Genomic DNA, 12,265 nt, shown 5'->3' with positions numbered 1-12,265 from the left:
TCTAAACCACCACCAGATAACTTGTTTTTCTTTCCTGCATAGGAAAAATTGATTTGATAAAGCTTTGGTTATCAGGGAGTTTTAGATGTAAGTATTTTTGATTGGTATTTTTATTGATGTATAGGTGAATTCCATAGATGAGCAGCAAAATCCTCACTTTACTGTATGAGCGTGGTAATTGCAAAATTTCGCCACGCCACAGGAGGGCAGTAGTTGTTGGCTGCAACAAAAAAATAACAGCTGTTGTGCGTAGGCCAACCAGCTGTTAAATTTGGCACATGCGCGGTACCTCATTCTTTCAGGAAGCCATTTCTCTTCCGGCTGTCGAGACACTTGCATCCGAACGAGGTAAGTTTTCTTGCGTTTCACGGTCATAATTGCGTTTTATCACGCCATCGTGAGATTTATTAGGAATCGATTGTGCCCAAAACGCCGGTTAATCTGTTACTTTAATGCCAGCTTCAACACACCGTCGACAATTGAAGTTTGAGATCCTTTTCCTCTCCAGGTGTGTGCCGCATCTTAACAGCTATTTTAGCATTAGTGACACGACTACACTTTTCATTTGGCTTTAATCGTATTGTCCGTTTTCTGTCCATTATTCCGTCGTGTGGAAATACTTTTAATCTAATCAAACAAAGTCGCGATGTCAACGTAAGTATAGTTAGTTTGATGGGTAGATGACATTCAGTGGGACGACTTGTGTTGTATGTAAACAGATTTCACACTTAACATTATTGATGCAAAATAGTTATGTCAACTTTCTTATAACTGTTATCGCTACTGTGTGTATTTAATCGCCTTATCTGTACTAAACGCCTCAATTTGTAATTGTTCTGATTTCACACTAAACATTATTGATGCAAAATAGTTTAGTCAACTTTCTTCTAACTGTTATTGCTACTGTGTATATTTAATCACCTTGTCTGATAAAGGGAAAAGAAAAGCACAACACGGCGCACTAACTTATTTTCATTTATTACCTTGATCGTATATCACTAAATTTTTTTTGTCAGATTTATCAACATGAGTATAGTTAGTTTGATGGGTAGATGCTCTCTCCTAAATTACATCCAGTGGTACAACTAATGTTGTATGTAAAGATAGATTTCAGCACAAGTTCTAAACACCCAGTTCCAATTTGTAATTGTTCTGATTTCACACTAAAAATGTATTGATAAAAAAATAGTTTTCAACTTTCTCCTAACCCAGTGCTTCTCAAATAGTGGGGCGCGCCCCCCTGGGGGCCCCCTGGGGAACAGGGTTTTATTTGGCCGTACTAGTATAAAGTGTAATTTCGCATCCACTACAGTAGCTGGCCGTGGCGCTCTCATTTATTTTTTATTCCAGGCATTGATGCACTTAAAATCTTTTCTGTTGCAGACTTAAAACAAGATTTAATAGTTATTCTTTGTTTGTTTGACTATTTCTTTCTTTTTTTCCTTTTCTTTAATGTTAATAAGGATAAAATATTGTACTTATAACAATTTTATAAAATGATTTTATTTATAGTCACGCGAATAGTTTTTCCCCTTGCTAGGAGGGTCCTAACAGAAAATAATTGAGAAGCACTGTCCTAACCGTTAACACTACTGTGTATATTTAATCGCCTTGTCTGAGAAAGGGAAAAGAATAGCCCGTAGCACTCACTAACTTATTTTCATTCATTATCTTGATTGTATATTATTAAGTTTGTTGTGAGATTTCTCCATCTTGCAATAATAGTTTTGCAACTCCCAACTAGTTTGCTTAAATCAAGTTCTCTCTTTTTAGCATCCGGATGCAGCTCTTCCAGAACACACGCCCTTGAGGTTAAAGGAGAGGAGATTGGTCCAGCTCAAGGTAAAATTAATTCAAAAGAAAACATTAAGCCTTTTTGGTGAATTTTAATTCTCTATATTAAGTTTTGTCTTCTTCTTTGTCATCAGGTCCATGTCACTTGTGACTTATCTGCACTTCAGAGATGACTGGCAGGCTTCTCAAAGGTTAACGTATTTGTTTATTGCAAAGTATCCAAGTCTTCATCCAAACTAAATAAAAGCTTTAAATATTATAATCTTGTGGAACTCCATGATGTGATATCTGATCTTTATGGTGAGGTTTCACTGAACATCAGTTGGTGTTGTGACCTCTTCTATAGGTAAAGTCCACAAGGATATTATTAAAGATTAGAAACTTCATCTAAGTAGATATTTCTTAAGTCAATTTCCAAACTACAAGACTAGTGTTTATTCTTTCTTCCAAGTGTTTACTCCCCTTGGTTTTTAAAAAAAAAAAAAATCTTAAATATAGTATTTCTCCAGCTTTTTAAAAAAAATATTCTAAGTGTTAACTGCTCCAACTTTCTTTTAAAATATGGTTTATTTCTTGCTCTATTAAAAAAAAGTTAAATTCCCCTTGGTTTTAAAAAAATATATTTCTCCAGCTTTTTAAAAAAAAAATTCTAAATGTTTATTTCTCCAACCTTTTTTTAAAATATTTATGCCTCCAGCTTTTAAAGAAAATATTTGCTGAATATATATTCCCCTGATTTTTGGATATTCTCCCAGCTTTTTTGTTCAATTTTTTTTATTCTGTTCATTCTTTTTTTCTAATTGTTCCCCTAAATTTTTTGACTAAGTGTTTTTCCCCCAGCTAGTAAAAAAATATTCTGTTTTTGTTCATTTTTTTTTCTAAGTGTTTATTTTCCTTTTTTTTGTTCATTTTTTTTCTAAGTGTTTATTTTCCTTTTTTTTGTTCATTTTTTTTTCTAAGTGTTTATTTTCCTTTTTTTTGTTCTTTTTTTTTTCTAAGTGTTTATTTTCCTTTTTTTTTTTTCTAAGTGTTTTTTTTATTTAATTTTTCTAAGTGTTTTTTCCAAATTTAAAATGTTTACTTGTAAATAAAATATTTTAACTTTGATTATGACTTGCATTTTTTTAAAGACAAAACACATGCATACATTTAAAAGCTTTTATTTTGAAAAACTTGAGTAAAATGAAGCAATTCCTCCAGTCACCAGCAGGAAAAACAGGAAATAAAAGCTCCAGCTTTTATTTTGAAAAAGTTTGTAGATTGGTTCCCGTCGATGGTCCAGCATCGTAAAAAATCGAATCTTCTCCACCCTCTGGTGGAGAAGATTCGAAAATTGAAAAAGGGGGGTTAGTACACAGTTAGTTCAAAAAACAATGAGAAGGGCTCACCTTTTATTTTGAAAAATTGAAGTAGTTCCTCTTGTCACCAGCAGGAAATCCAGAAAATAAAAGCTCCAGCTTTTATTTTGAAAAAGTTTGTAGATTGGTTCCCGTTGTTGGTCCAGCATCGTAAAAAATCGAATCTTCTCCACCCCCTGGTGGAAATTCTGGAAAACAAAAAAAAGGGTTAAGGCACAAAGTTAGTTAAAAAACCAATGAGAAGGGCTTACCTTTTATTTTGAAAAATGTCAGACTGGTTCACGTTGACCATCCAGCGGAGAAAAAAAATTAAGGCGTGTGAGCCTATCTGTTCAATGGTGGAATTCTGTAAAACAAGAAGGGGTCAATATATCAAGTTTAGGACAAAGTATGAACTTTTATTTTGAAAAATGCATATATCAGTGCTGGCTATTACACCAACACCAATCTATGCATTTTTTCAAAATAAAAGGCAAGACCTTGCAAATATTTTTACCTGACTTTGGTGGAATTCTCCCAATTCAGGTAAAACCTCACTTGCAAATTGTTAAGTAAAAAATATATTCACAAGGCCTTACCTTTTATTTTGAAAAATGCATAGATCAGTGCTGGCTATTACACCAACACCAATCTATGCATTTTTTTTCAAAATAAAAGGCAAGAACTTGCAATTTTTTTACTTAACCATTCACAAGGTTTTACCAGAATCAGGGAGATATTTTATTTTGAAGAGTGCTGTAGCCTCCTGGGTGGAATTCTCCCAATTCAGGTAAAACCTCACTTGCAAATGGTTGAGTAAAAAATATATTCACAAGGTCTTACCTTTTATCTTGAAAAAAATGCATAGATCAGCACTGGATGTTACACCAGAATTAATCTACACATTTTTTTCAAAATAAAAGGCAAGATCTTGCAAATATATTTTTTACTCAACCATTTGCAAGTGAGGTTTTACCAGAATCAGGGGGAGTGGTGTAGTCCATCTTGACTTGGGTGGAATTCTGGAAACAAAAAAAAGATTTGCAAGGTCTCAACTTTTATCTTGAAAAAATGCATAGATCAGTGCTGGATGTTACACCAGAATCAATCTGTGCATTTTTTAAAAATACATTCGCAAGGAAGGTTTTACCAGAATTGGGGAAATCTTTTATCTTGAAAAATAAAAATATAACATTTGGGGCCTACTACTTTTGCCTCGAGTTTTTCAGTCAATCATTTCAAATCTATTCATTCTTAAAAAATAAATATCCTAAAAAGAAAAGTTATTTTACCATACGTTTAAATAAGTCAAAAATGACCGCTGCACTATGGTTGAATAAATGTCTCACTTATATTTTGTCAAAACCACATTTAAAACTAAAAGTTAAAAGATCTAAGGCCTGAGGTCTTTAAGTTAATGGGGCAGATTATTTATTTAAATTCAGAAAAATGTGAAAAGCCACATTGAAACTGGCAAGTGAAAGCTACTTCTCTTCTTGCCACTATAGTATTTATTTTAAAAATGAAATTCAATAGGGATTAACCTACTTTAAATATTTCCTTTACCGCAACATGTCTGGTCTACATTAACCATGATAATTGAGGGATTACCGTTTAGCCTTGGTCTTTAAGAAAGTTAGGGGCTAAAATTATATAATTTAAAGTGCACAGTGCCACTACATGGAAGATTACTTTTTTAAATTCAGAAAAATGTGAAAAGCTACTCCACTTGCCACTATAGTATTTTGTTTAAATTAAATTCAATAGGGATGACCCTACTTCAAATTTTTCCTTTATAGCAGCCATGTCTGTTCTACATTAACCACGATAATCGAGGGATTACTGTTTAACCCTGAGGTATTTAAGAAAGTTAAGGGGCTAAAATTATATTATTTATTTAAGTGCCTAGTGCCACTACATGGCATATTACTTTTTTGAAATCAGAAAAATGTGAAAAGCCACATTGAAACTCAAGCGGAAGCTACCCCACTTGCCACTATAGTATTTTTGTAATTAAATTCAATTGGGTTGACCCTACTTTGCGGTTTTTCATTAACCGCGATAATCGAGGGATTACTGTTAATTCCTTTCGCATCGACTAATGCATTTGTGTGGATGACTTATCCACAGATTTTTGCTGTTAAAAAACGCAAAGTTAGTTAGTGATTTCATTCAAAATTTGAATGTATCATGATGAAAAACGAGCCAATTGCGCAAATCCTTGAATGCTGAAAGCTGAAGTTTAAATATTAAACGGAGAAAATCGGAACTATTCAAAAAATACCCCCTTTGTTATGGCGTCGACCAGTTGATCCTTTCTGGTCGTTTCGGCCACATTCTTGATGTTTCCCAGTAGTCGGCGGTGCTCGTTGAGGGACTGAAACACACAAAGGAATGATTAGTTTAAAAAGAAAGAGCGATCGGTAACGCAATGCAGCCAATTTGTTTGCAAACATTTTGCCGTCATGGCTGCATCACGCTAACGGAGCATGCTACCGTCAACGATCACTCTTAAGATGAGAACCGGGGCTTCGAAATCCCCAAACGACGACATACAACATGTGCAGCAACGTCTTGTCAGAAGTTTGTCAGCCATTCTTCGTCAAATCGTCAGCTCTGAGCAGCTCTGCAGTACACGCCCGTGCAGTCACAATCGCCATTTTGCCGTATGACATCGACTATTTGAACTCTAACCTCGGCCACGCCTATTAAACATAGACAAACACAAAATAGAAATTGTTTTCTTCATAACGTGCATTAGTCAATGTGTGTGTATGTGGGGGGCTGGGGGCGTGGCTCCTTGGTTGGATTTTAATACTGAAAAAAAAATACATTGTTTTCATAATAACATGCGTTAGTCAGTGGGCGTGGCGGGGGCGCGGCTGTAAATACGTGTTGATAGGGCTTTCATACTTGAAAAATACATTGTTAAAATACCACTTATTGGCTGTTTGGAAAATATGTGGCAAAGGAATTCATTTCATTTGAGATGTCCATTGTAAAGCTGCAGAGTAAATAGCTTTGAATAAAAAAAAATCAAATTTCTATTGATATCATTGTTAAAGTTTTGAAATGCATACTCAATCAAGCTTAGAATGTTAAAAATTAAAATAATTCATGATTGTATCATCATAAAAATACAACTTGGTTGCATGTTGACTATTTTATAGAAATGATAGTGTTTATTAATGTATTTTTTGTATTTAAAGGAAAAGAGACATAACAAGACATCATTCTAAAACACTTACTGTATTTTTCTTCTTGTCTTTTTTAAATTAACAACACTACCGTCTAGACAACTGATTACAATTGTTGAAAATTGATGCAAAACCATATAGGGTATGAATTATACTACATTTACACATACACATTCTAGTTTCCCAAACAACTCAATGTTATTTTTCATGAATGAATCAACAGAACATTACAAATGAATGAATGCATGCCCCCCTCCTTCCAAACACCCCCTGTTTATCCTCATCCTCTTTGTCCAAAAAGTAAACACACATTTCTCATTTGCTCCAATGGAATCCCTCCAAGAAAAACATGGATTTAGCGTCTTCCTTAATTTGCTGTCCTGAAAATGAAGCTCTCCCTGGGAGACAACAATCAACCCGAGATAACACTACGATAACCTGAAGATAAATCCCACTTAACAGGATATCAAAACATAAAATATATTACGTTATTACTCAAATTCCAAAGTGTGTGTGTTCAAATCCAATGAAGGAAATTAGATTTCCGGCTGAACTGGCTTTAGACTTTCCTTATGTGGAGCCACAACTTGTTTATAATTTAGTACAAAACAGTAATACAAAAGCAAAAAAAAAAGGGCCACAATGTTCCTCCCCCAAAATCACAGAAGTGGGATGTACAGTAGAAAATTATGATACACTAGAGGAACTCCTGCACAAAGGTTGCCGCATTTTTTGCAGCGGGTGGACCATTGAAATTTTCCTGGGAAGTGGAAAAACAACTTTTAGGTAGGTTTGGAATATTATCATCGACTATTTGAACTCTAACCATGACCACGCCTATTAAACATAGAAAAACACAAAATAGAAATTGTTTTCATAATAACGTGCATTAGTCAGTGTGTGTGTGTATGTAAAAGGTTATATTCCGAACTGCCTTCGGCAGAAACGTTAAAAGTTGAAACATTTTATCCAAGGAAATGGGGTTAAACACTTAAGTCATTTTTTGGACCAAATACTTCATCCACCATTGAAGACTTATTAAGTTAAACACTTAGGCATTTTAACTTATTCTTTTAACTGAATATTTGGAAAATCTTTGCCGGCCTTGGGAATTGAACCCAGGACCACACCGGTGGCAGACTGATGACTTAGCCACTGGGCCACCAACCTGTAAGAGGATGCAGTAGTACTTATACTTTTATCCAAAGAAATGGGGTTAAACACTCAAGTTAGACACTTAAACATTAATACTTATACTTTTACCTGAACAATTGTGGGAAAATCTTTGCTGGCACTGGGAATTGAACCAGAGACCAAAGAGTTGGCAAACTGATGACTTATCCACTGGGCCACCAACCTATAAGGGAAATTTGTAGTACTCATAGTTTTGTCTCTTTTCACTCCCAGGTCATACTTAGTGATTTATACTTAACTTCAAATGGGGAAAAGTTAGGTAAGATTACCAAGCAGGATTTGAACCCTGGTCCAAAGTGGTGGGAGGCAAATGACTTATTCACTGGGCCACAGGCTTCCAAAAATAATCAGTGGGATTTATTATTTTGTCTGTTACAACTATTAGTATGGTTAGGCTTTTTTCTTTATAAATAATGACATATATTGTTAGACTTTTTTGGGTAAGAAATGACTTGGTATAGTAAGGCTTAAAAATAAAACATAGTAAAATTAGGCTTAAAAATGACATAGTATAGTAAGGCTTAAAAATGACATTGTATAGTAAGGTTTTATCTTTAACAAATAGATCGTATAATTAGACTTAAAAATGACATAGTATAGTAAGGCTTAAAAATGACATAGTATAGTAAGGTTTTATCTTAAACAACTACATAGTATAATTAGACTTAAAAATGACATAGTATAGTAAGGCTTAAAAACGACATAGTAAAATTAGGCTTAAAAATGACACAGTATAGTAAGGCTTAAAAATGACATTGTATAGTAAGGTTTTATCTTAAACAACTACATAGTACATTTAGACTTAAAAATGACATAGTATAGTAAGGCTTAAAAACTACATAGTAAAATTAGGCTTAAAAAACGACAGTATAGTAAGGCTTAAAAAACGACATAGTATAGTAAGGCTTTTTCTCTCTTAAAATGACCGTGTATAGTAAGGCTATTTAAAATTAAATTGACCACCTATAGTAGGGCTATTATAGTTAAAAAAAATAAACATACCATATCTCAATCAATCTTCTGCTTTTCTCAGCTGACGTCCGGCTCAAGGCAGTAGACACCAGAAACAGGTCGCCAGTCAGCCGTAGGACATACATGAAGAAAACAACCAAATACCAACAAAGTCAGGTGAGTGAACCTAAAAAAATGACCGTCTATTGTAAGACTGTTATTTGTTAAAAAAGACAATGTATTGTAAGGCTATTTTGCTAAAAAATATATAACCATTTATACTATAGTAAGGCAAAACTAGCCCTTATTAAAAATTACACCTTGCTGCATGATGCAATGATATTTCCTTTTAATCCACGTGTAAATGTACAAAGAAGAAGGAAAAAAAGTGGAATTTTCACAATATATATACAAATCCAAGTGAATAGAACGACACGCCCTGAGTCATTAGCGTTAACACTTGCGTTTAAGTTAAGTCATGTGGCGTTCTAAGCGCTTGCTGTTTTGGATCTTCCCTCAGCATCTATGATTGGCTGTACGAGTTGCTCTGGTTGCCGTTGGAGCTCTGATCATTCTCACTGTGGGAGGTGAAAAAAAGAAGAAGATAAGGTAAGCCTGGACTTCTATTTTCCTCTCTGTAACTTGTCTTATGATGATATACAATACCTGTTAGGTGGAGGTTTCGGTTTGGGCATCTTGTTGAGCACGGCGGCGATCTCCTTGCGGTCGTCAAAGTTTTTCCACTGGTCGTACAGCTTGAGGATGACGCGGATGATCTCCAAAATCTGACAATGGTCACAAAGAAGACATTCAAGCATCATGCCTACACCAAAGTTAGGTGAGAGTTTGGTCCCACACTATCCCCTGCCTCCCTCCTGCCTCCCTGTGTGTTAATGTAAATGTTTCCCTACCTTGTCCATGTCTACAGATAGCTCAGCAAACCATTGCCTGGCATCCTTTTGCTGCACCACGCAGGCCACGTGCAGGCATGCTGTTGCCAGGGAGAAGAACAACAAGGTTAATGTGGCCCAGGGGTGGGTGACGAGGTGCAAAACATACCTAAAGCGATCATGAAGGGAGGGTAGAGCAGACAAAGGTCGGTTCTATATGTGTCGTTGACAATGCGCCTGGAGGACAACAAAAGCCACAAATGAGGACAGGAACGGAACGTCGATGGATGGCTCGTGAAGGATGAACCACCAACCAGGCCAATGGCAGCAGCATGTCTTCTTGACCCATGTCCTGCACGTATTGTAGTAGCGGGCGATATGGATGGTACACAATCAGGCAGCAATCCTATAAGGAGAAAACGCAAAGTATGTTAAAACTTTGGACAAACCAGTTGAATATTTAACTAACTCACCATTAATTCCAGCAAGTAGAATTCACACTCGAGAATCTGGAAAGAGAATGTCAACCATGAGCTGGACAAAAAAAAACTAAAAATAAAAATGTGATTGTTTAATAAATCTAAGTTTGCATAACTTGTGTGAAATTTATATACCAGTACACATACATGTCCATATGTATACATACATATACACACATGTAAATGCATGTATATGTATATGCCTGTGCATGCCTGTGCATGCCTGTGCATGCCTGTGCATGCCTGTGCATGCATAAGCATACATAAGCATGCCGGTGCATGCCTGTGCATGCATAAGCATGCCTGTGCATGCATGTGCATGCCTGTGCATGCCTGTGCATGCATGAGCATGCATGAGCATGCCTGTGCATGCCTGTGCATGCCTGTGCATGCCTGTGCATGCCTGTGCATGCCTGTGCATGCCTGTGCATGCCTGTGCATGCATGTGCATGCCTGTGCATGCATGTGCATGCATGCGAATGAATGTGCATACATGTGCATGCATGTGCATACATGTGCATGCATGTGCATGCATGTGCATGCATGTGCAAATGTATGTGCATGCATGTGAATTCATGTGCATGCATGTGCATGCATGTGCATGCATGTGCATGCATGTGCATGCATGTGCATGCATGTGCATGCATGTGCATGCATGTGCATGCATGTGCATGCATGTGCATGCATGTGCATGCATGTGCATGCATGTGCATGCATGTGCATGGATGTGCATGCATGTGCATGCATGTGCATGCATGTGCATGCATGTGCATGCATGTGCATGCATGTGCATGCATGTGCATGCATGTGCATGCATGTGCATGCATGTGCATGCATGTGCATGCATGTGCATGCATGTGCATGCATGTGCATGCATGTGCATGCATGTGCATGCATGTGCATGCATGTGCATGCATGTGCAAGCCTGTGCATGCATGTGCATACACGCGCATGCATGTGCAAATGTATGTGCATGTGTATATGTATATATATATATGTATGTGTAAACGTATGTGTATGTATATAAGTGTATGTATAAATGTATGTGTAAACATGTATGTATGTGTATATATGCTACTGTGACAACGACATTTCCCAAATACGGGATGAATAAAGTTATCCAATCCAATCCAAATGTGCTGTTTGATGTTATTTGTGCGGATGGCGGCCATGCAATGGCGCCAATGTGTGACGACTTACGTGATTCATCCTGTACGGGAACTCCTTTGGGAAGGCGTAGGAGAATCTTGTTTTCACTAGTTGGAGAAGCAATTGCAGAATATCTCATTAAGCATGAGCCTAATTCGAGGAAGACATGTGGTGACTTACACACGGATGTTGCAGCAGAAATTAGCCTGGTGTTGGAAACCACCCCGAATTCCTAGGACAAAATACACAGTCAATCTCATGATAAGTCATCAAAAAAATGTGTACACCTACCTCCACTTTTGACGCCAAGAAAACACAAGTCGGCGCCATTAGAACAGGGTCGATGCTTTTGAGAGAATATCTGAAAATACCATTTGTCAATAACACACATAGATGATAACTGACAATCAGGCCAAAGTTCACCTTGCATAGAAGCGTTTGAAGTAGACGGTCGCTGTGGCGATGACCTGTTGCCTCAGTTTCAAATGTTCTCCCAAAGCCTGAATGACTACAAAAAAAGACCACACAAATGGTTTTAGACCAGAGATCACATCAAAGTATCAAATCTTAATAACTTGTGATGAATACCATTTGCAAAAAAGATCTGCAGCTTCCAGTATTCCTCTTCTGAGAGCAGTTTTAGGTCTTTCTGGCGTTCTTTGGTCAGGTCCTGCTTGTCCAGCACCCACTGCAGACTTGAGGGGGAGAAAAAGATCAATATTTCAGTGCCATTGACGGCGATGGGCGTTCAAACCGTCTAGTAATTATGATTATTAAATGCCAGTAAGCCCAGTTATAATGGATTCGTTGATTTCTGCCAATGATGCGTAGTTTTTTAGATACTCGGATACCACAAAAACGACGGTAATAATGAAAATAGGGGGCGGGGCAAACAAATAGTAGGCCAATGCTAAAGAAAAAAGACGGCGGATCGGGCAACAAAATAATTTCGATTCCATCACATTGTTGCAAACTTACTAGTGAGAACTTTGCCAAAAGTTTCCAGCCATTGCAGACGAGATGAGGTAGAAGAGGACACCTCAAATGGACGATGTTTTTCTGGTGACAAAATGCAACAGTCAGATGTGCAACGGGAGAATCTTGCCGGGTAGAAACAAGGGAACGAGGAGAATATTTAACGGTTCCACTTGAAGGGCAGCCAACATTTCCGTTCCATTCCTGCTAAAACAAAACACACCCTGACAGTAATCTGCTTATTGCACGTCTGACATACCCCAGTGATATAAAGGTTGCATTTCATAACAGGGCTGTGC

General features: G+C 36.9%; 1 protein-coding gene and 4 long non-coding RNA genes across 6 annotated transcripts; 3 read left to right on the top strand and 2 right to left on the bottom strand.

Annotated features, from left to right (window-relative positions):
- Nucleotides 1-296: 296 nt before the first annotated feature.
- On the top strand, nucleotides 297-2,056 carry LOC144187424 (uncharacterized). The gene is made up of 3 exons (XR_013324860.1): nucleotides 297-348; nucleotides 1,774-1,842; nucleotides 1,929-2,056. It is a non-coding gene; the product is annotated as an uncharacterized LOC144187424 (long non-coding RNA).
- An 882-nt stretch (nucleotides 2,057-2,938) lies between these two features.
- LOC144193327 (uncharacterized) lies at nucleotides 2,939-5,889 on the bottom strand. 2 transcript variants are annotated; one of them, XR_013325726.1, is made up of 6 exons: nucleotides 5,688-5,889; nucleotides 5,416-5,508; nucleotides 3,855-4,153; nucleotides 3,404-3,498; nucleotides 3,183-3,328; nucleotides 2,939-3,106 (listed from the first exon to the last, which is right to left on the bottom strand). It is a non-coding gene; the product is annotated as an uncharacterized LOC144193327 (long non-coding RNA). The 2 variants fall into 2 exon arrangements; XR_013325727.1 differs by lacking the exons at nucleotides 3,855-4,153; nucleotides 5,416-5,508; nucleotides 5,688-5,889 and adding an exon at nucleotides 3,649-3,848.
- A 1,009-nt stretch (nucleotides 5,890-6,898) lies between these two features.
- LOC144215889 (uncharacterized) lies at nucleotides 6,899-9,071 on the top strand. Its single transcript, XR_013330523.1, has 3 exons — nucleotides 6,899-7,114; nucleotides 8,556-8,650; nucleotides 8,994-9,071. It is a non-coding gene; the product is annotated as an uncharacterized LOC144215889 (long non-coding RNA).
- ccnc (cyclin C) lies at nucleotides 8,806-12,137 on the bottom strand. The gene is made up of 12 exons (XM_077745079.1): nucleotides 11,970-12,137; nucleotides 11,580-11,686; nucleotides 11,415-11,499; nucleotides 11,283-11,352; nucleotides 11,172-11,223; nucleotides 11,043-11,098; nucleotides 9,837-9,872; nucleotides 9,678-9,769; nucleotides 9,533-9,600; nucleotides 9,385-9,464; nucleotides 9,140-9,258; nucleotides 8,806-9,051 (listed from the first exon to the last, which is right to left on the bottom strand). The coding sequence occupies exons 1-12, from the start codon at nucleotides 11,999-12,001 to the stop codon at nucleotides 8,997-8,999; spliced, it is 852 nt and encodes a 283-aa protein (XP_077601205.1). The 5' UTR covers nucleotides 12,002-12,137; the 3' UTR covers nucleotides 8,806-8,996.
- LOC144215895 (uncharacterized) lies at nucleotides 9,151-10,026 on the top strand. The gene is made up of 2 exons (XR_013330525.1): nucleotides 9,151-9,311; nucleotides 9,402-10,026. It is a non-coding gene; the product is annotated as an uncharacterized LOC144215895 (long non-coding RNA).
- Nucleotides 12,138-12,265: the final 128 nt, after the last annotated feature.

This window comes from Stigmatopora nigra, chromosome 2 (genome assembly GCF_051989575.1).
Source record: "Stigmatopora nigra isolate UIUO_SnigA chromosome 2, RoL_Snig_1.1, whole genome shotgun sequence".
Lineage (NCBI taxonomy): Eukaryota > Metazoa > Chordata > Actinopteri > Syngnathiformes > Syngnathidae > Stigmatopora > Stigmatopora nigra.
The sequence above is the reverse complement of the archived record's forward strand: the minus strand, read 5'-3'. Positions and strand labels throughout refer to the sequence as shown.

Bases quoted from the DNA above. Each gene is read 5' to 3' on its own strand.
- ccnc (XM_077745079.1), bottom strand. From the start codon at position 12,001: ATGGCTGGAAACTTTTGGCAAAGTTCTCACTA. The intron at 11,099-11,171 runs GTAAGTCACCAC...TTCTCCAACTAG, and splicing joins TTCTGCTGCAACATCCGTGT to TGAAAACAAGATTCTCCTAC. The intron at 9,465-9,532 runs GTATGTTTTGCA...CCCTGGCAACAG, and splicing joins TCCCTTCATGATCGCTTTAG to CATGCCTGCACGTGGCCTGC.